Consider the following 23,309-nt stretch of genomic DNA (forward strand, 5'->3'; position numbering starts at 1 on the left):
CGGCGGCAGCTCTCGGTACGGCGAACGGCACTTCACAGCGGCTGTATGGCAAGACTGTTACCACAGTGAGGCGAGTACACCAGGTGAGGAGGGACGTCGTCACCTGGAGCGTGGTCACCACTCCATGGGTGACCGCAGTAGGCCCGCCAGACATAGAACCGCAGCCCCTGGACACTAGCACGCCCTGCAAATGGAAGGACGCCCATACCTCACCAAGGTCCACCCTCGTGGCGAGTAGCACCTGCGAAATAACAGTAGTAGTGATTAGTGGGGGGGAAGTCCCCTCGCGCGGTGGGGTGAGCCCCACACCGAACGAGTGGAAGACCCCGAATACAATTGTACATCGGGCACCGAGCGCCCTCCCCCGCGCTCGACGGATCGGGCGAGGAGAAGAACCAGATAACCTCCCCCCGAAGGGGAAGTGGCCATCTGTGGGAGGCTGGGGGCGATGCGGGGGGGGGATTCTCGTTCCCCACCCCCAGCACAGCACCCATGTACCCAACAATAATAATAAGAGCCCGAGAGCAATCGTGCCCTCGGCCCTGAATGCAAGGGCATAAGGATCAATTCCTGACTGAGCGGAACTTGAACCAAATAAATATTGATGCAATCAATAATAAAAGGAATAAAAAATGAAAAGAATCTTGCATTACGATTCACTTCACAATGAATAAGGGCTCGGATCGAGCGCATTTGCGCCCTCGGTACCGAGCGCAAGGGTAAAAGGATCCATTCCCGATTATGAACGGAAACCTTGATCCATAATGAATTGATGCAATCAAAATACTATATGAACAAAATGAAAAAGAATACTGCGCTTGCGATTTCACTTCATACAAAATAAAAAGGGGAAGGATCAATTCGGGAAATAGCGGAAACATTGATCCAAGTAAATAAAAATGCAATCTCAATAAAATATGAAAATGAAAAAGAACTGCACTTGCGATTTCACTTCATTCAAATAAAAAGGGAAAAGGATCAATTTCCGGGTAAGAGCGGAAACTGATCCAAAATGAGTATTGCTACAATCAAAATAAATATATGAAAATGAAAAAGAATACTGTACTTGCGATTCCACTTCCATACAGAATAAGTTTTCGTGCCGAGCGCATTCGCTCGGCAACGAGCATACAGGTCAAAAAAATATAAATGAAAAGGGCACTTACTTACGATTTTCATCTACACATTTCCAACCAAATATAAGCTCGGAGCGAGCGCTCTCCCGCCCTCGCACCGAGCATACATAATAAGAGGATCTTTCTGGGAAAATGAATTCCCGCATTTACGCCCTTCAGGCACTCGGGTAATCGAGGGCGTGGAGAAACCAAGATCCTTTAATTCACAATTGAATTCAATGGAAATAAATATGAAATGATTGTACTTACAATTCAGTTTCACTAGATAAATAGAAAAAGAAAAACACAACCATGCGAAAGCAACGACGATGAAGCGGGCAGAGAGCGATGATACCCGTCTACACGCCAGCAGGCCGAAAGCAAAAGTGATTTGTTTACCTCCCAGTCGCGGCGCGCGCGCTGTCGGCCTGTCGGACAAGCAGTTAACTACCGAACCCCTTGTTCGAAAGCTTACGACCTATCCAGCTGCCGCTAGTACCTTCCTATTGTAAAAGGACCGAAGGTTTGTATGCCGTGTCGGAACAAATACACCATTACATTGTACTACAAATACTAACATTACATAACATACAAAACAATTCATTATCAATACAAAACTTAACTAAAAATCTCAAAAAAATATCACATATTTCTTACATGGTGTAATTCATAGCCGCCACCAGGTTTAAACAGAATAAATGTTGGAGTCTTTGCAATGTAAAGATCATCACACTGCACTTTCATAGTAGAGCAATCAATCCGCCCCAGATTAAGAGAGGGGAGAAGGGCAGGTAATTTGCGGATCTGTAAAGAATAGTATGCAATTAAGCAAATTTCAAGGTGTTTAACTTCAAAATTTATGATTAATTTAAAGGCAATTCCTTTTATCGTTTTAGTTCAGGTTTAATCATTTCATGTCAAAACCAAACCTGGCTCAATTACTCAATATTATCATCACATCTAATAAAGGCAAGGGAAAGCTTAGTGGAGGGTTGTGAATCCTTTGGGGAAAGACATTCATCCCAATATTAATCACAATGTCAAATATAAAAAAAGCCAGATACTATGGTAATCGATGAATACTATGTAATTGATGAGATAGAGACAAGTGCACAGGACTGGAAGTAAATGAGAAATGCATGCCAAAAGAAAGGAGTAGAAGTTTTTGTTGTCAGGAAGACTGTAGGTATTGGTGAAATAGCACAAAAGCATTAGTCTAAAGGTTTTCTAATTAAAATCTAGTATGGCAGGAGAAAAAAAAAACCTGTGATAGTTTAAGTGTAGATGGTCCACGAATGGAGAATGAAAGAGGAAACTTCTGGTAAATTCTGAATCAATTCCTGACTTCATTTAGAAAACAAGGACTGGTTACCCTGATGATTTAAGTGCAAACTTTGGCAAGAAAGAAAGAGACTGACAGCATAGCTTACAATTACAGAATGCCTGGAGTAAATACAACTAGCGGACTTTTGCAGAAATGTGTTCTGAGAGGGACTTCATTGTTGAGAATGTCATTGTAAAAAAGTTTTAATAGGTGTTCTGGTGATGAAACATTTGTAAAAGTACATAACAGAAGGGAGAGGAAGTAAACAGCAATAATGTTGACATGAGGAGTTGCTGGATTCAAATATGACATTTTTATGATGTAATATTATTTTATATACATACAGTACACTTACCAAGTAATTACACGGCTCAGAGTTTCACTTGCGAAACTGTGGGCAATGTAATTACTTGGTAAGTTACATATATAAAAATGATATTGTTAAGATACAATAAAGTTTGTTCATACTTACCTGGCAGATATATATATAGCTGTATTTCTCTGAAGTCCGACAGAATTTCAAAAATCCCGGCACACGCAGTGGTCGGCCAGGTGGTTAGTACCCATTCCCGCCGTTGGGAGGCGGGTGTCAGGAACCATTCCCATTTTCTATTCAGATTTTCTATTCCCACTGTCTCCTGCGGGGAGGTGGGTGGGTACTTTGATTATATATATCTGCCAGGAAAGTATGAACAAACTTTATTGTATCTTAACAATATCATTTTGTTCATGAAACTTACCCAGCAGATATATATATAGCTGAATCCCACCTTTGGAGGTAGGGAGAGACAGAAAAGGATTTTGGAAACATATTACATGCAGATGAATAACATCTTGGTTCCTTACCTGTTAGCATAGCTGACTTCGTGATTACTGTCACCCAAGTCCGCTACTGCTTTACTAGAGTCTCCAGCAAGGTAGTGACCTATATAGCTGGTGAGTTCTAGATGATCTGTCAACGGGAGCGTGACCACAATGTGACTAGACCATTTTGACCATACTATGAGGGCAACAAAGTAAAAAATTCACCACCTGACCACCCTAACAATTTTCATTCCCACATCACTTAGGCTAAAGGAAAGGAAGTCCGGCTCAGGCGGACGACCTTACAACCATAAAACAATCCATAAAAACTCACCTACCCATTTCCTACAGGGTAAGATGAGTGCTACTTCCAGCCCCCAACAAAGTGTCTGCTGCGACGTATGGTCCAAGCGCATAGCAGTTCTCGTATGTCGTCTTCACATCCCGCAGGTAGTGTGAAGCGAACACCGAGTTGCTGCGCCAAAAGGTGGCACTCAGAATGTCATTGAGTGCCATGTTCTTTTGGAAAGCTACCGAGGTAGATATAGCTCTCACTTCATGGGCATTCACTTTCAACAGCTTAACATCACTGTCTTCGCAAGATGAATGCGCCTGTCTAATGGTGTCTCTCAAGAAGAATGCCAGAGCATTCTTCGACATCGGTAAATCTGGTCTTCTGCCCGAACACCATAAGTTGTTAGAAGGACCTCAACATTCCTTCGTTCTTTGTAAATAAATCTTGAGAGCCCTGACAGGGCACAGGACCCTCTTCGCCGTCGCCAGAGTCGTTAGGAAAATAGTTTTCTTAGTAAGATCCCTTAATGAGGCATTCTGAAGGGGTTCAAACCGATTTGACATTAGGAATTTAAGTACTACATCCAAATTCCATGATGGTAACTTAGGTTGAGGAATCTTTATAGTCTCGAAAGACCTTAGATCCTGGATATCCTTATTATTTGCCAAATCAATTCCTCTATGTCTAAAGACTACAGATAACATACTTCTGTAGCCTTTGATTGTTGAGACTGCAAGCTTTAGGTCGTTTCTCAAGTAGAGCAAAAAGTCCGCTATTTGACTCACAGAGGTCGTGGTAGAGGAAATGCGTGTTCTTCTGCACCAGCTCCTAAACGAAGCCCACTTCGATTGATAGACTCCAAGCGTGGAAGCTTCTCGCATTGGCGATTGCTTTTGCAACCGGTCTAGAAAAACCCCTCGCTCTGACCAACTTTTTGATAGTCCCCTGAATGCAGTCAGACTCAGAGCGGGGGAGGTTTCCGTGGTATCTCTCGAAGTGGGGCTGTTTGAGTAGATCTGTCCTCATGGGCAATGTCCTCGGGAAGTCTACTACAAAGGTCATGACCTCTGTGAACCACTCCTTTGCTGGCCAGTAAGGAGCGATTAACGTCAATCTCGTCCCTTCTGACATTGCAAACTTCTTCATTACTTCTCCCAGAATCTTGAACGGGGGAAATGCGTAAAGATCCATCCCTGTCCAGTCCCAAAGAAGTGCATCTATTGCTATTGCTCCCGGGTCGAGCACGGGGGAGCAATACAACGGAAGCCTCTTTGTTCTCGCTGTTGCAAAGACGTCCACTAGAGGATGTCCCCATAACTTCCACAGCTCTCGACACACATCCTGATGCAGAGTCCACTCGATCGGCAGCAGTTGACCTTGCCGACTGAGGAGATCCGCCCGGACGTTCTCCACGCCTGCAACGAACCTCGTTAGAATCGTTACTTTCTGAGTTCTCGCCCATAACAAGATCTCTCTCGCTAGGTTGAACAATGATCCCGAGTGAGTCCCTCCTTGTTTTTTTATGTATGACAGAGCTGTGGTATTGTCTGAATTTATCTGAACTATCTTGTTTGAGACTTTTTCTTTGAAAAACTGAAGTGCCAAGTATATGGCCGCCAGTTCTTTGAGATTTATGTGCCAGAACACCTGTTCCCCTCTCCAGGTGCCTGACACTTCCTCCCTCCCTAATGTAGCTCCCCACCCGGTGGTGGACGCGTCGGAGAACAACACTAGGTCGGGGCTCTGAAGTTTGAGGGAAGTTCTTTCCGAAAGTTTCACAGGATCGAGCCACCACTTTAGGTGATCCTTTATCTCCTTCGGGATCCTCAAAATTGTCTCCAAATATTCTTTGTCCTCCCAATTCACCTTCAGGAAAAACTGGAGAGGTCTGAGATGTAGTCTCCCCAAGGAAACAAACTTCTCCAGCGAGGAAATGGTGCCCAGCAGACTCATCCATTCCCTCACCGAGCATGATTCTTTCCTTAAGAAGACATATTTTTTCTAATCCTTGCTGTTGACGTCCCTGGGACGGAAAAGCTCGAAAAGCCACTGAATCCATCTGAATCCCCAGATACACGATGGACTGTGTGGGGATCAGCTGCGACTTTTCGAAATTCACTAGAAGTCCCAGGGACTTTGCTAGAGTTAAGGTTGATTGAAGGTCCTTCAGACACCTTTCTTTCGATGATGCTCGAATGAGCCAGTCGTCTAGATATAGAGAGATCCTTATGTTTGCAAGATGAAGCCACCTCGCCACATTCTTCATTAGAATTGTGAAAATCATTGGTGCCATACTCAGACCGAAGCAAAGAGCTCTGAATTGGAAAACTCTTCCCTTCATGACAAAACGCAGGTATTTCTTCAATCGGAGATGTATCGGGACGTGGAAATATGCGTCTTGCAGGTCCAGTGATACCATCCAATCGTTTTGTCTTAAGGCCGCAAGCACTGACTGAGGTGTCTCCATCTTGAACGTCAGTCTCTCTATAAAAAGGTTTAGACTGCTCACATCTAAAACTGGCCGCCAGCCTCCCGACTGTTTCGGCACCAAGAATAACCTGTTGTAGAAACCTGGGGACTGAATGTCCTCGACTTGTTCTATTGCTTTCTTCTCGAGCATTTGTTCTATCAGATCGTACAAGATCTGTTGTTTTTCTCCATGGTAAGAGGGTGATAGATCTATAGGTGTTGTGCACAATGGAGGAGGCTTCAGGAAAGGTATTTTGTATCCTCGCTCGATGACGTTGAGCGACCAGCTGTCTGCCTCTATCTTCTTCCAAGCTTCTGCAAATAAATGAAGCCTGGCACCTACTGGCAACTGAAGGACTCCCTCCTCATTTTTTACCTCTGGACTTAGACTGAGCTCTGCCTCTAGAGAGTCCTCTTCCTCTAGGGGAAGGTCTAGAGGATGCTCCACCTCGAAAGGGCTTTATTTTCTTAGAAAACTGGGTTCGTGTTGAAGTCGAAGGAACCGCAGGATGTCTAGAAGATTGTGCTAAGAGATCCTGAGTAGCTTTTTCCTGTAGACTTCCAGCTACATCTTTAATCATAGCCTGGGGGAAGAGATGGTCAGAAAGAGGGACGAAAAGCAAATCTGCCTTCTGTGTTGGAGACACTGCTTTGTAGTAAATTTACAGTAGATAGCTCTCTTTTTTTATTTTTTCAGGAGCCCTGCACAAAAAATGTGAAGCCAATTCCTCTGAACCATCTTTGACGGCCTTATCCATACAAGCGAGAACACTGGATAGCTCCCCCAAGCTAATTGAGTCTTGACTACGAGACTTAGTGTCAAGCAGCCCCAAACACCAGTCTAAGAAATTAAATACTTCAATTGTCCGAAAAAGACCTTTCAGATGGTGGTCTATCTCTGCCGGTGTCCATGTTATTTTAGCTGACGAAAGAAGAGACCTTCTTGGTGCGTCAACCAGACTGGAAACAAAAGTCACCTTGAGCCCGATGCGGGAGCCCTTAACCCGACATCCTCACCTGTATCATACCAGATCCCAGCCTTGCCGCAAAGTCTTGAAGGAGGCTGGGCAAAGGAAAACTTTCCTTGAGCTTTTCTAGACTCCATCCAATCTTGCACCTTCTTAAAAGCTCTCTTAGTTGAAAGAGACTTTGTCATTTTAACAAATCCAGGAGTCTTATTAGTTTTTGACAACAAAAACTGAGGAGGAGGCGGCGACCGAGGTGCTGCGGGTTTGAAACTCTTCTCCAAATGAATCCCGAAGCAATCGAACCAAAACTTGATAATCGGAAGAATCTGACACAGCGGGTTGATCCTCTTCCGTTTCTTCTGAAATATTACTTAATCCTTCCTCATCTATAGGAGTGACAAGGGGACTCCCGAAGCTGGTGGTACAAAGTCCTTTCACTCCGAGCTTTAATGAAGATCGTTGTTTTGACGTGCAAGGAGCATTCTGAATATTAATATCTAAAGATTCAGATAAAGCGGTACCAATTTCTTGCTCATTCTCTCGATGGGAGTCTCTTCGAAAAGCCGATTGCAGTTGAGGTTCCATACTAATACCTTGCTGTGATACCTGATGGATATGCAACAAAGCGTTCGTTTGAACGTCTCGCTTGGCATCCGTCCGAGCGTCAAGCTTGGCGTCCAGCCGAGCGCCACGCTTGGCGTCCAGGTGAGCGTCACGCTCGGCGTCCATCCGAGCGCCACGCCTGGCGTCCAGGTGAGCGTCACGCTCGACGTCTGTCCGAGCGTACCGCTTGTCTAAATAGGCGTCCCTGTGAACACTCCGCTCCTTCCAAGCCGAACTAGGAGCGTCGAGTTTCTCAGACTGTAGACGGCCTCGTTTCGCAACCATAGGATCGTCCGTTCTTGGATAAAGCGAGCCTCGAGAGTCTGGGCGAAATTTCTTCCTTTCGATCTCAAAATTCCTCGTAGGAAGTTTTTCATGCTCTTTCTCCAACTGCAGGTGAGACGTACGAAATCTAGAATGAGTACTCACAGGCGAAAGAGACGATCGGTCCACCCGTGCGGGAGACTTCTTAGATCTTTTAATCGGTAATCTATCATCTTTTCTTCTCGGACGAATTTCTGATTCTCTCTCAGCCAGCAACGAAGCAAGTTGTTGTTGCATCGACCTGATAACACTCTTTGTAGTAGAAGATTCTTTTTCAGGAGAAAAACTGATCCTATGAGAAGGCGAGGGGCGAGGGGAAGCCCTATCCCTTCTCACAGGACCCGTTCTAGTTCTATTCTTAGAACGACTAGGGCGCTCCAAGGCGTCCTCGTCAGATGACATCATAATTCTCCTTTGAGGAGTCCATGCAGCAAAACTCTCCAGTGAAGACCGCAAACCAACAGGAGAAAAAGGACGTGAAACGTCTTCTTCCCTGCGATCGAAGACTCTGGCCGCCTGTGCGACACCTTGAGTTTTCGATCTTTTTTGCGGTGGAGAGTAATCCAAGTCTCGAGGCGAAGCCCGTAACGAAGAAGCAGCGCAAAGAGACTCTGCGCCCTCCTCTGAGAGACTACTGACGATAGCCACCTGTGCGACATTTAACGTCATAGCTCTTTTTCAGAGGACGTGAGCGTCTTCTCATGCTCCAACTCCTGTTAGGGGAGGACGCCTCCGAGGACGAAAAGCAATCGCGGAGGATACGCGCACTCGCACACTCTTTGGCAGCCTGGGGATCGTCTACAGGTTCTGCCAAAGGGACGCCAGATCGGTGGGGGTTCCCCGTAACCCTCCTGCGGCTTTCGACATGTCCGTCTTCCTGGGCTTGGAAGTTCAACAGAGGTCCAGGCCTAGAGGCATTATAGGGCCGATCTGACGCCCCCTCCACAACACTGGGGGCACTTTCACTGCACTTTTGTTCACTAATAATGCTTTTACCCTCCAAAGCGAGCACTTTAGATTCTAGGTTTCGTATTGATTCCAGAATCGTAGAAAGGGCATTGTCTTCCACTGATTTTTCAGGGCCCGAAAGGCACAACATTTTCAGGGCCCGAAGCACAACAGATTTAGGTGTACCAACTACTGAATGTATAGTAGGGAGAAACCTTACTACCCTTACTTCTACTGACTGATACACTCCTGGAGGAAGATCTCCGTATCCTATCACGCTCCAATTTCCGCACATAGGATTCATAAGCCTTCCAACCCGAATCAGACAGACATTCACACTCCTTACAATGGTCATTTATAACACACGTATGTTCTCTACAATTATTACATATTGTGTGTGGGTCTACCGAACCTTTCGGTAGCCTCACCTTACAACCTTCCATACAACACACTCTGGTGCTAGATAAACTAGTCCCAGACATCTTAGTTAAAGGAAAAACCAAACCAAATTCAAATCCAATCCACTATCAGCGTATGCCTAGTCACAATCCACGTTCGATAACCAAAAAACAAACAGGATACTCAAGTAACAGAGAAGTTTCGAAAATCCTAGACGGAGGTGTTGAAAACAGTTGTTATCAACACCGCCGACAGAAAAAATCTGAATAGAAAATGGGAATGGTTCCTGACACCCGCCTCCCAGCGGCGGGAATGGGTACTAACCACCTGGCCGACCACTGCGTGTGCCGGGAGTTTTGAAATTCTGTCGGACTTCGGAGAAATACAGCTATATATATATCTGCTGGGTAAGTCTCATGAACAAAATAACATTTTCATGATAAAATAACATTTTACATATACTTATCAAGTAATTACGATGCTAAATGTAATTACTTGGTAAGTTACATGTTTAAAATTTATCATTACTTGTGTAAAGTACATGAAAACATAAGGTAATTTCTGCTGCTAAAGACTAATTAAAAGGTGAACTAAGCTGGCGAGTGAAGGGGAGATTTTCCATCCTAAAATAAGTCTCACCAGCCAGTTACACCACTAATTACCCCCTGTAACTGCAGAATTTGCAAAGTGGCAATGAAACATCCGCAGATATTATGCAACAAAAACTTGTACAATGCAATGATCTACTATGACCATGAAAGCATTGCCTGTTATAAATATTTACAATCTGCTCCCAAAAGAAATATTACCTTACCTCAAGTGTATCATCGTCATTGCCGCTGCTAAATTGGACAAGCCAAGACACATTCTCTTCCCTGGAATCCAGCTTTTGCCTTATGTTCTGTAAAAAAAAGAATACAGTACATTGAAAATTTACAAAGAAAATTAATACTGTGCTTGTACTTGACTTGATTTATATAGATTTTGGCACTATGCCAAGCACTAAGGGCATTCAGCGCAGAAACGGAAATTGACAGTAAAAAAGTTTGAAAGGTGATACAGGATGAAAACCTCAAAGCAGTTGCACTATGAAACAATTGTTAGGAGAGGGTGGAGAGTAAGATGGAAGAAAGAGACTATGAATGGAGGCACAGTAAAAGGAATGAAAGTAGTTGAAGCTAGGCCCGTAAGTAATGCCTACATTGCACCGAATGAGGTGCACTGACGGCATTAATCTCCTACGGGGATTGTGCTTGCACTAAAGCCTACATGTATTTCAAAACCTTATGCGTATGCATAATCAACTACTGTACTTCCTTCTTTCAACAAAGGGTAGGAGCCCCAGAATGTGCTCATGGATGAGTTTGTATTTTTTTTTTACATTCCACCTCAACACTCAATCCTTTTGTATAATATCCAACTTCTATTTGCATTATAGACTGATAATGATAGAGCAACAGTCACTTCACTTCAAATACTATTATGGAACTCTTCCATACATTAACAGAAAATAAAAGTTTTGGTTATTTACAAGGATATACAATTCCTTTATTCCTGGTTTTAACCTCTGAATCTCTTGTAGATAGGGTTTATATTTTACAAGATTTTTAATTCAGAGTAAAAAATTTTTTTTAATCTATTCTCATTTTGCCCTGACTAACATTCTAAAATTCTTTATTTATGTCATTCACACACACCAAAATGCATGAACTGTACCTTGAACATTTGCTATTGATTTTCTGATTTATGAAAAAATGTATGACAGCCCTTTACTTCTTGCTACTGCCCCCAAATTTGTCCACAGTTATGCTTGTTTACTGCCTTCTATTATCATAGCTTACATTTAATAGATATACCTAGTAATATATGCAAATATATTAATTACCCAAGTTCATCTTTTTATTGGCATAGTACAATTCTAACATATCTCAGTATACTCTTTCTACATATCATATTTGATTTGACTGTATTACTACAGTCAAATCAAAGTAATACTAAAGTACATACAGTACTTATTACCAAGCATATTATGCACAAGAAAAAATTCCATGGGTTTAGCTTCATCATTATAAGTACAATTAAACATAAAAAGAACTTACTTTGTAAGAGGATTCATCCAGCAGGGTCATCTCTGGGAGAAGAGCAAGTATCTCTCGAGCAATTTCTTGGGCATCGAGACTAGATATTAGCTTTCCCTCACCAGATTCTATTTTATCAACATCAAAGAACTTCAGGCCAGACTTCATGTCAAATTTGGAACACAGTTTATGGTCTTGGGAGCAAACAACGTCACCAATATTAACTAAGCCATCCTAAAAGAAAAAAGAAAATTTAGTAGTCCACAGTCCACTTTTGAAAATTTTAAAGACCAATCATCACCACATTATTTTTAACTTGTAAATGAAGAAATAAATCTGAAACTTGAGAATTAAAACTTTCACAGAAATGTATCCATAAAGTATTAGACACTAACGCATATCACTATTACTTATTTCTAACACGAGTTAAATTACTCAACATAACTGAAATAGTATTTGCTAACAGTCATTGAATTACCTAGCCAGCACACTGTCACATTAGCTTTTCAGACTGTAACTCATTGGATTTTGCTACTTATCTGGTATGTCCAAGTCTGTAAAAATAGAAGTAAATGTGTTTAATTCTTAATGGAATAATCTAATAGACATACTAGAGACAAAGGATGCTGAAACGAACACAACTGATAAGTGCCTGGCTGTCTTCATTGAAGATGACTTCTTTGTCTTCAAGCTAACTGACCCTTCAAACCTCATCTGTACCTTTCTCCCACTCACTTGAACAATTAACATGCATTTGGTTGCCTTGCAAAATGGCTGCGCTTATTAAAGTGTTATCTTTTGTCTAACATAATTTGCTGCATAGTGAGCTGGCTGATTTAGTCTAGTATAAGTGTGTTTTTGCTGAATTATTCTTAGGGTGTGTTTTTGCTGTGCTACATTTTCTCTGCTGTATGACTGAATATGTAGTCAAACTTTTTCAATGTTTCTTTAATAATGATGTTTATTTACATGAAGAATAATTCTTTTATTCATAGGCCTAATAAACTGAGTTAATTTTTGGTTATGTGTGAGGTAAAGTTCATTGACTGCACACCCATATGAACATTTTGTTCCTTTTCTTTCGGAATGGATTTCAAACTTGTAACGGTACATCTTAGTTAACAACAGGAAGTTATAATATTCAAGAAAAGTTGAATGATTAGATTGTTTTGGAGATTTCTACAAAAATTTGCAGATATAAGTAATTATATCAGTATCTTCGGTCTCCTGGAACATGCCCTTAAGCTGAGCAAGTAATATCTAAAATTCTACTAAATACTTCAGGGAAGAGATGATCTTCCTGCCCCAAAAGGACAAAGGACTGAGCAAGTCATGTGCCCGTACAGAGTGAAACTGATTCTTCAAAAATATCATGACAAGAGGGTACGTGGCTGTTTAGGGGGAGAACTTAAACAAGTAATAAAAGCTTATAAGAGACACAAGACAGAACAAGAAAGGGGAACTGAGGGTTACTATACAATAGTAGCACTGGAATCAAGGATTTCCTTTGACTTGGCTTCTAAAAAGAAAAAAGAAAAAAAAGTGATGTAGGGAGAATTTGGGCATGAGGGACTTGAGTGATTGAGAGACATTGTGAAGCCTTGCTGAGAAGTTTTCCTTGGGGACTGGCCTTGCCCAGAGTTTATGATTTATATAGTTTAGGACTGCTATTCTTAGCAGTGATTATGCTTTTTTTATTTTTTCCAACCTGGTTAGAGAGGATTGGAGTCAAGAAAGGCTCTGTCCATAAAATTTCTGTCAAGACAAATTTGCATAATGTTGCAAAATATAATTACAACCAATGTTAAGTTTGGGAAATAAATCAACCAGAGAAATTTTTCAAAATCTCTCATTCTAATATACCCAATTATACATTTTTTTTTAAAAAAGCTATAATTTAGTAACCATAATTTAAACTTTATCCTTAATGAAGGAAAATCCTTCAAGCCAGCCCTATGAGAGCTGAACAAATTAGCTCAGTGGCCTGGTTAATCTACATAACAATAATTACAACTGAGTAACTTTGATATCTTTTGGAGAGTGTAAGGATTTTGCAAATTTTTGTATACTATGCCAAATACTGTAACAATAACGCTGTAATATAACTTACATAAACCCAGCACACGTGCATAAAGATTTGAACAAATGTTCATTAGATTTTTTTATGTGAATATACTAAACTACAGTATAAAAATTAGCCACTTCCTTTTACAATCAGCAGACAAACACAAACATTCATAGATGCCAAACCAATTTTTTCATATTCTATTAATCCTACTTGCTTGTTGCATTAATTACTAAACTCAACAACTTACAAGGAACTCTTAAAATTTTACAGTAAAATAATGCTATGTAGCAAGAAAGGGAGAAAAGAACGAGTGATTTTCACACAACTGCTATGCTGGATCTGGGTCTTGTGTAATTTATACCACAGTCTTAAATCTTCATCACTTAACAGATTCCATTACTAATAGGGAGGCCAGACCCCTGGACTGTCAATTAAGGTATCAGCATCTACGTATGCAAAAGTCCTTAATAAAATTCATATACTTATCTTCAATTATAACATTGATAATATAGCTACCTACCAAAGTAAGTTTACACTTAAATATATGGGTAGTACTGGATACCTTACTGGTGATTTACCCTTCCCTATTTTCACAAAATTAAAGGAATAATATTTGCCTGGTCCCAAATATGCAAACGTATGCTTTATGTAGTTTACGTCAAATACCCAGCTACTAAATGTGACCCTTTTTACACTTCACCAGTGGATCATACCTCCGACATTCAAAAAACATTCTTGACCTTAATTTTAGAAGCAAATATAAATATAATACTTACGAAAATAGCACTAAGTTTCGTTTGCGTAATCCAAAAGTCCTCTACTTCATCAGCATACTCATAAAAAATGACAAGCCAAGGCTTCTTGGAATTATCTTCTCTTGATATTACAGTTTTCCAACTGCCAGAACTCAGTCTGAAAGTTTTAGACTGCACTTTTTGCAGCATGTAGTTGATCAAGTTTTCTTTACTCTTCTCTTGCCTGAAGAATGTCCTCTGAAATTACAAGTCTTTTCACTTATCTGTGCAGTTAAGTCCATATCAAAATGGCATTCATAACATAGTGGGAGCAACATGGCAAACGATAACATAACCAGCGTACATCTTGTGACAACCCTCAAAGTTAGCATACATGTGCACTAGTCAACAGCATGGAAATTTTGTTTGTCACCTCAAACATACCCGAAAAGGATTAAAAGCCATTTTCTATAAAGTGGTGCTGATCACTTACCAGAAGAGTGTAAAGAAAAGCCTTTGTAGTTTAATAAAAGTGATAGTGGTTCGCCCCTATTAGCGGGGGACGCATACCAGACAACCCCGCAAATAGCTAGAACCCGCGAATAGTTGGAATCCTGATAAAAATGCTTAAAATGGGCTATTTTGTTAGTTAAAACTCAAGAAAAGCCCATTCAAAATGTTTATACCTGGTTTTTTAAGTTTCATCACAAAAAATGCATTTTATGGTAAAATTGATAAAAAAAGACAGGAATTTGGGGATATTTCTCATAGAAAAATACGGAAATATTCAAATTCCCAACAATATAATGGGTGGATAATGTTCTGGAGAGAAATTCACAAAGCGTGAGTCTGCAAATCCGGAGAACGTGAATAAGGGGCTCCCACTGTATTTCTCACTTTTTTTACTTTATTCTTATTTCAGAGAAGCAACCATATATTCAAATACATAAGTAGAGAATTGCAAAACCTTGTGTGTTTGAGTTTTAAATAACCTCTTACGTAAAAATCAGTGCCCACTCAATTACCTACCCAAGGAAGGAAAACCACCTTGGTATTTACAATAGCCTCCCTATATTGTACTGAGATCTTCATTTTGTTAATCTCTTCAAGGTATGAATGCACTAAAATAATGTCTAGTAAATTTACAATCTAGTAGTAGTTGATTTATCATTTAATGCTCAAACTTACTAATCCCTAACATAATTATTAGAGAATATATTTTTCTGATCTATGGCAGAACCAGCATATGCACAGACACTGCCAAGCCAATAAAGAAACACTTTGCCCAGAAAACTAATGGCCAGCCAATTCCACCAACCAAGGCCACTTTAGAAGAACAGTCTAACTGGGTATAAGGTAAGACATTTACACTGTCTCCTTACATATTGCTCCTCTGCATCCAGTCTGACTGTATCATAACTATAAGAGACATATAGGGCAAACTGGACACTACTACCAAACGTTACCTATACTGCTATTTGCACAAGTCATCCATATACAAATATATGTTATTTCTATGGACAGCATCATTTATGTATACTGCCATAGACTCAACTCTACATCTGTAACAGATATTCCTCACTAAAATTACTCATAATGAAAACTGTCCTATACAAAAATGAACTCTAAACAAATAAAATATGATTGACTTAACATATTTACTATGTTTGGCTGGAATAATGTTTCACATTTCATGTTACTGGCTTTGTCGTGTATGAATTACTTGTTATGCTGATGACAAAGTATCAATAATTTTTTTAAAATGGCTGTAATAGCTGTCACATACTAAACTAAAGTGATTCCTTAAACAAATTAACTTTCCACACTTTTGTATCTATATATGATATGTTTGGAGTTTTTGTCACTTGCAAAACGTTTTTATTACAAAACTTAGCATTGATAAGACAAACTGCTGTTCTAAGAGAACTAAAAGATTTTTTTCAAAAAAACTGAAAAATTACCTTATAAAAAGAACATTAAGAAATAATTTTAGTTGGTTTACAAAATCCGTTGGTTACATTCAATACCCAAAGGGGCAACTAAAATACTTTTACACATTTATGCCTATAGGAAACTTGACTTTTTGTAGAATTACCCAGAAGCCAAACTGACATCAATAGTAGATAAAATACTTAGGATAACTATGGAAACTGGCAAACAAGAAATAAGGAATACTAATATTATACTTGAAAATTAATGTCACTTATGCCAATACTAACCGCTGGATATGATATAAGCGATGGGTAAGAGCCAATTCCTTGTGCATTACACAAATGGTAATCATCATCACAGTTAACGGCTCCAATTCTAACCACACCCTCGAGCTCACGGGCAACTTCACGCCACACTGGAGCCAGAGTGTGGCAATGTGAACACATTGGATGGTAAAAATTGATAAACCATATGTCTTCAGATCCTGTCACACTTTGCTCTGTTGAATGAAACGACAACAGATGAAAACATCGCATGAATAAAAGCAACACTTAAAAAATTCTATTTTGAAGTGTTTACCAAGTTACCCTTACATATTATGAAGTAAAGAGTAAACCCAAAATCTATCCAGCAATAAAAATACATCACATATTCACTGGAAAAAAATGATCTTAACTGACTAAAATCATGATCTTATAAACTTTAACATCACCGATAATGTTATCTTACCAAAATCTGCCTTATTAAGTGTGATGATCTCTGGATCATCATCATAAATACCAAAATTATCATGGTAGTAATTCCAAGAGTGGTACTGGTGTCCAGACCTGAAATGAGCAAAGATATGTTAGATCAATAACATATTTAGGTACAGTGAAGCAAACATTATATGACTTTCAAGTCTAAATATTTAGGAATATAAAAAAATTAATAGCAATTACTATTTGGAGCCTGCCTTTCCAAAAGGCCCATTTCTGACAAGCTCTAAAAATACCAAAGGTTTTAAGGGCAATCAGTAAATTAAAGGCTAAACATCCTTAACTTGAAAGAACCTTGAAACACTTGGAAGATGTGCAAACAAGGAGCCAATCTTTCATACATTCATAATAAACAAACCATTGCTTTAGTTAACTTTTCATTTTGGTTCCAAGTGTTGATAAAGTTCAAACTTCTGTGTGTGTGTGTTATAAGTCGCCTCACAGCGTCACAGTTCAACATTTCTTGCATAAGCATAATATATAGTACTATCATTATTAAGGCTTCAGCAGACAATACTTTTGGGTTGACTGTGCCAGCAACAAAAAGGGCTCACATTACAATATCAGCTCTTAATTGATGTAAATCAGAGCAAAAGAATGCCATTCTTTATGAAGACCACATTGAAAAGGGATTGCCTAGGTTCTACTTCTTCCAAACTTGCTTTTCCAATTTTGAATCAAAATATCTAGAGTGAATTTTTTTGGCTTTCTTCCTCACTTCCCAACATCTAATGGAAAGGTAACAATGACTGAGCAAGTATAATATTCTTCCTTTAGTTTCCCAATTTCATAGGAATCACTGGAGAATTCTGTTTTTCTTATATCAGTGGATTTGCCAAGTATATTAACAAGTTATCAATGATGCCATAGCCTAATAAAAACATATTTTAAAATAAAAATTACCCCATTTATGCAAAATATATGTTACTTCTGCTCTACAAATTTTTAAAACACATTCTTAAGCCCACCACTAATGTTCAGTTACCTGCACAGTTATAACTGTGCACTTGACTGTACAGGCAAATCTTCACCACTAACGATACAGTCTTTTTCCTTTGTCCTCCATAGCAGCCACAGCATCAACACACGATGCTCTGGCTGTAATTGGCTTGCTGATATAAAAAATCCATAAACGTCAAGCAAGACATCCAGTCAAAGAGTGGTTGATAAAAATGAATTAAATTGTCCCGTATGAATTTGTTGAGAGGTTAAATCTGGTCCCTTCCAAGGACTTTCATAATGTTTACTGAATATTTTAAGAACAAGGAAGAGTTCCATGAAAAGATAATTAAGTTTATAATTTTCCTTTCATTATAAAGCTGACATACATAGGCCTAATATTTTTTCAATTTCCCTAAAAGGGGTTAATACTAATTTGTTTTTATTTTAAGACTAACTTTCTTATGACATGTTAAAATGAATGAAAATCCATGGTTTACTATCGTCTTCCCTTCTTTCATTAGTGTTGATTAGTCTAATTTCATTTCAAAACGAACTTACATGGGGTGTAAGCAATGACTAAACATACATGATGCATAATCATGAATAGATGCCATAGGCCTATTCTTGTTTTACATTTTTTCATGATAAATATCCATTCTCATTGAAAAACTGACTTGCACATATATGGTTTATAACCACGAATAAACATATATAGGCTTAACCTGTTACAATAACCTTTCATATTGGTTTCACTGAAATCTGCACGACATACAGGAATGATGCTGCCACTTTCAGCCTTCATTATGCACAACTGTGTTTCTTGTGGAAAAATTATAAATATATATTATTTTGACATCCGTATCAATTATTAAAAACACAAGTACTAATCCAATATATTAATTTAGGTATAAACACTTCAATTTAATTAAACTTAACTCAATGCTCTTGATTGGTATATGTTATCTGTCCGCAAACAGACAGCAAACAGCCAAAAAAGTTGCCTACACCTCATTAATATTGCAGTGCGCATGTGCAGCCATTTGGACGGAGGCTCATCAAGATGAGCTATTGACTCTGGCCGCCTGTACAGGCCAGAAAAACTGTGCAAGTTGTCCACACTAACGTTCAGTTATAACTGCGCAGGCATACCTAAATGTTAGTGGCGGGCTTTACACATTAGCATCTTCATCATATTATAACTGTCTTTGAACTTTTCCATTTCAGAGGCTAGTTCTTTCCTCTGTCCTAACCTCTTTCTGCCTGAAGTTCCATTAGGTTTAAGTCTTCATCTGTCCCCTATCTTCATGATTTCATGAGGCTTCCTATACAAGACATGAAAATGCATGAAACTTTAAATGAATACAGAAATTTTCTAGGTTATTTTTCTTCCTTAAAAAAAAAGAAAGGAAGTAGCAGGAACCCACCTGTCACTTTCAAGGCCTTCCTCACCATACATGTCATACTTCTTCCTCAAGTCTTCATCTTTAAGAACTTCATAGGCTCTGTTCATTCGAACAAACTTGTTGTGGGCTTCTGGATCATCCTGCAATGAATGTATTCTATTACAAGCAAATTCATCAATTAAACAATAAACTACATAACACTGCCTTCATAGATTCTTTATCTAAACATTCACAACAATATATGAATTCTGTATAAGACTTTGGTAAGCTTTATTGTTAGCATAAGTTTACTTTTGTTTAAAAAAAAAAAAAAAAAAAAAAAAAAAAAAAAAAAAAAAAAAAAAAAAAAAAAAAAAAAAAAGACCACAACAATTTTTGTATAAAGACCAGTAAGCTTTTTTGTTAGTATAAGTATACTTTTGTTTTAGAGAGAAAAAAAAAACTTTTCTACCATGGCAAAAAAGGATACAAAATGTAGAAAAGGCTTCACTAACAAACTACTTTCACCTCGAAACAATATAGTGCTTTGTAAAGGAAAATGCAAAAATCTATTGAACATTACTACAAGTTTCCTCACACTTTGAAGGACAAAAATGATTACCTAGGTGCAAAGAAGCACACACTTACAGTATTTTTGTCAGGATGCAGTTCTAGAGCCTTCTTTTTGAAAGCTTTACGTATTTCTCTCTGGTCTGCATTTTTTGTGATGCCAAGCATCTCATAAAAATCCTCAGCATGTGTAAACGTGCAAAGGAAGCTAGCAGCAAAGAACACCACAAATGTCAAATTCATTTCTGTAAGGGGAAAACAAAAGAAAATATCAAAATCATTAAGGCTACATAAGGTTACTATTATATCACACTGATAAATAACCCTATGTCACCTACCTGGACTTGGAAAACGTCCAATGTCCAAGTCAGTAACATTATTCTTCAGTAAATATCTTTGTAACCATAAAGCTACAAAAGATTCTAGTACAAAAGATTCTAGTAGGATTTTCCTGTTAAGTGTATTAAGGAGACTTATGAGCAAAGTTATACAAGCGCTACTATGAGAACCTGGTATTATATTAAATACTATAGAAAACAAAATAAAACTGATAATACTGCACTTTAAGCCAAAACAAAACCAATTTCATTGCATTTTAAGTATTTGTACTGAACTAAAACTGCTGATATAATTGTCTTTCAAGTTCTGACCTAACCCACAAATTGAACTATCATTAACAAAAGGGTAGATCTATATTACTATTCCGCGGCGGCGTAGACTATGGCAGCTGCGGTTTTTCTATGCAGTTTTACCTCCTGAACAAGAATTTTAAGTAATATTTATTTGGACGACTGTAATTAACCCCCAGGGGCCAGTAATAAACACGGCAAAATACATTGGACGCCCCAATCCCTAGTGGATGTCGTATCCGCGGTTATGTTCCTTGCAGTCCGTGCAGAACTTTTCTTTAGAATTACCAATAAAAGCACTCAGAACAACACTTGCCACTGTTGAACAGCAATTTACTCTGGATCATTCAAAAAACATGCATTGGCCTTCTGTCTCAGGGGCCAGAAAATTATCTTCAGAGCCAAATTCAACAGGAATAAATCCTAGCCTAACCTATCCAAGAACATTGTGCCTCAACTTGGGTGGGAGCTCTGGCCCCGTCAACCCCCCCAGAACAGAATAACCCAGGCCCACTTAAAAACACAGATTTCAACGAGGATGCATACCATCCTAGGTTTCGCACAAGCTACCAGCTTTTCTTGAGAGCGTCACACCTTGCCTCGCTGGTCCAGAACCCTCTGGATGGGGGTGGGGGTGGTGTGACTGTGTCCAGATCAAAATATATCGACAGGGATAATTTTGTATTAAATGAGATAAAAGCCAAGGCCAATGGATGTATTTGAACAACCTTTCTCTGACTCACAACCTTGGCAGCCTGTAAGCCATTTACCACGCATAGGCTACTACCTATAGAGGCTAAATAACTTGGAACACAGCAGTCTGTCATTGATGCAAACTGCCCTTCACATCAATGACAAACAGAAGAATGACATGTCATGAAGAAAAAATTGAAATCTCTGGTTCTGACCAGGTAACTTGTAACTGACAAAGCCATTGTGGGCTGTTGTATGAAGGTTACTAGCCTAGCCCAGTACTCCATAAATGCTCCAGAACAACAATCACTCAAAAATTCCTGATAGTAATGGATTGGTAACACGCTGACAAGGAATAAAGTAGGCTATAGCCTACTTGGCCTTAGGTAAGCAGGTACCTAGCATCACTTAATGAATTTGTTACAAGGCTAGGTACAATCTTCTTAGCTATATATTGGAACGGAAAATATAGGTAGTGGGCCAAAAGTCAAGCGCTGGGACCTACGAGGTCACTCAGTGCAGGATGGGAAAGGTTTTTAAATGGGTAACGGGAAGACGACCTCGGTGTTGAACGATGAAACAACTGTTGAAGAGAGCGAAGAAAGTAAGATGGAAATTTCCTTCATTAAAAGACAGTGCAATTTTGCTTGGCTAGTAGTAGGTATACGCGAACGTAGATTAAAATCTGATGAAGAATAAAATTAGCTTGTGCGTCGAGGGCAATTTGAATGACCTTTTTATTATGATGTGGGCGGTGTGTATAGATCCTATAACTGGACAAGCCGCCTCCACAATCAGTTCCTACTTACCTACCTACTATAATATACCTACATCTTATTTTAACTTATATAATGGCCAGGTCTCTTTATTCTTGAAAGGATGCGGAAAGTTCGAGTGCTTACCTTCAGAATAACGTTAACGATTGTCGTTCAACTTCAAATACAAGTCTACAGTAAAAGATAACTGTCACAGGTCACGAATCCTGTCAACCACCGACTGACAAGTGTACATAAACACTAAGTCCTTAATCGGCCCTCACACTCTCTCTACTGAACGTCAGTGGAAGTACACATCATTTCTAAATCAAGAACGCTCGAGACTACCTATGTTAAAGTGCCAGATAGCGCGGCCGCTTTCAGAGCAAACCACTTCTAAATACTTATATATATATATACATATATTTTTTTATTTTGAGTTTTTATTTCACATTAATGTGTACGAAAATATTCAAAATTACGCTAAACTGCAAGAAAGTGTATGGAAATATTACATTTTATTGAAATCCTATTCATTGCCCTTTTCAATATGTCTGAGAACCGACGCTGCTCTTTTAGAATATTTAGTTTACTGATCTCACAAGTGAACTCGATCGAGTTAATTTTGTAGTTTTTCCTCATGAGCCACTTGCGCTCAACTAGCATCTACATATTTGCAAGATTGTACATTCATATGATTGCAGTTTTTAATTGCATAAATTGTGCATTCGCCTTCATTCATGTATAAATATGAATAACTTAATGGCTTGCGTATGTACTATATACACATGTATGGGGGGATATGGATGACTCAGTTCCCATTACGCTTAGTTATCTTCATAACTTTATTTTTCTTCGGTATCAATCTCTTCTCATTGTTAATCCTTGCTCTTCCTGCATTACGCAATTAGGGTAGAATTTTAGTTAGACTCATCACGTTGATACAAAAGTTAATAAATAATAACAACTTTATTGCCTTCATTTTCTGCTACCTCCCAAGCAAAGTACTAATGGCAGTTATACTAAAATGGATATGATTTTAAAGATGGTAGAAATACTTTACAAACTTGCGAAGTAGGTACTACAGGCAATGGTATGACCTTTAGAAAGGGCCACGTAACTCTCAGCCATTCCAAGTGCCACACACCTTACCCATTTCTGTTAGAAAAACATCCTTAACAACAAGAAATAAATCCCTACGCTTCCAGAATATTTTTTGGCTGTCTGTCCTTTATGGTATTATTTTGGGAGACCAACGTCCAGATATTGCACAGTATTGAATACACAGTAAAAGTGAAAACATCGCTGGGCCAAAGAGTCTGGTAAAGTATTCCCATGATTAGGCCGATATTCTCTAGTAAACTTCGATCATTTTCGCTCTTGGTAAGACATTCATTGAAATTGCGTTTGGAAGAGAAAGTCTTGTTTATCTAGAAAAAAGGAGTGTCCCCTATTTTGAAGAGAAAATGCTTTACATATCTCAGATCTGATCAAAATTGGAGTTCGTGGATGTGAAGAA

The 23,309-nt window shown here is 39.0% G+C and overlaps 1 protein-coding gene across 1 annotated transcript; it reads right to left on the reverse strand.

The window, feature by feature from the left end:
* Positions 1–1,757: 1,757 nt before the first annotated feature.
* LOC135199699 (dnaJ homolog subfamily C member 10-like) lies at positions 1,758–22,102 on the reverse strand. The gene is made up of 9 exons (XM_064227854.1): positions 21,938–22,102; positions 19,792–19,958; positions 19,186–19,304; positions 16,791–16,888; positions 16,349–16,560; positions 14,172–14,387; positions 11,349–11,561; positions 10,064–10,150; positions 1,758–1,919 (listed from the first exon to the last, which is right to left on the reverse strand). Exons 2-9 carry the CDS (start codon positions 19,954–19,956, stop codon positions 1,758–1,760), a joined length of 1,272 nt encoding a protein of 423 aa, XP_064083924.1. The 5' UTR covers positions 19,957–19,958; positions 21,938–22,102.
* Positions 22,103–23,309: the final 1,207 nt, after the last annotated feature.

Source organism: Macrobrachium nipponense, chromosome 26, assembly GCF_015104395.2.
Source record: "Macrobrachium nipponense isolate FS-2020 chromosome 26, ASM1510439v2, whole genome shotgun sequence".
Taxonomy (NCBI): Eukaryota; Metazoa; Arthropoda; class Malacostraca; order Decapoda; family Palaemonidae; genus Macrobrachium; species Macrobrachium nipponense.

What these genes read in the sequence shown, in the direction of transcription:
- LOC135199699 (XM_064227854.1), bottom strand. Translation starts at nt 19,956, where the DNA reads ATGAATTTGACATTTGTGGTGTTCTTTGCTGCTAGCTTCCTTTGCACG. An exon ending in TGCATCCTGACAAAAATACT is followed by an intron (nt 19,305 to 19,791) that starts GTAAGTGTGTGC and finishes CATTCATTGCAG; the next exon opens with GATGATCCAGAAGCCCACAA. An exon ending in ATGACGATGATACACTTGAG is followed by an intron (nt 1,920 to 10,063) that starts GTAAGGTAATAT and finishes TATTCTTTACAG; the next exon opens with ATCCGCAAATTACCTGCCCT.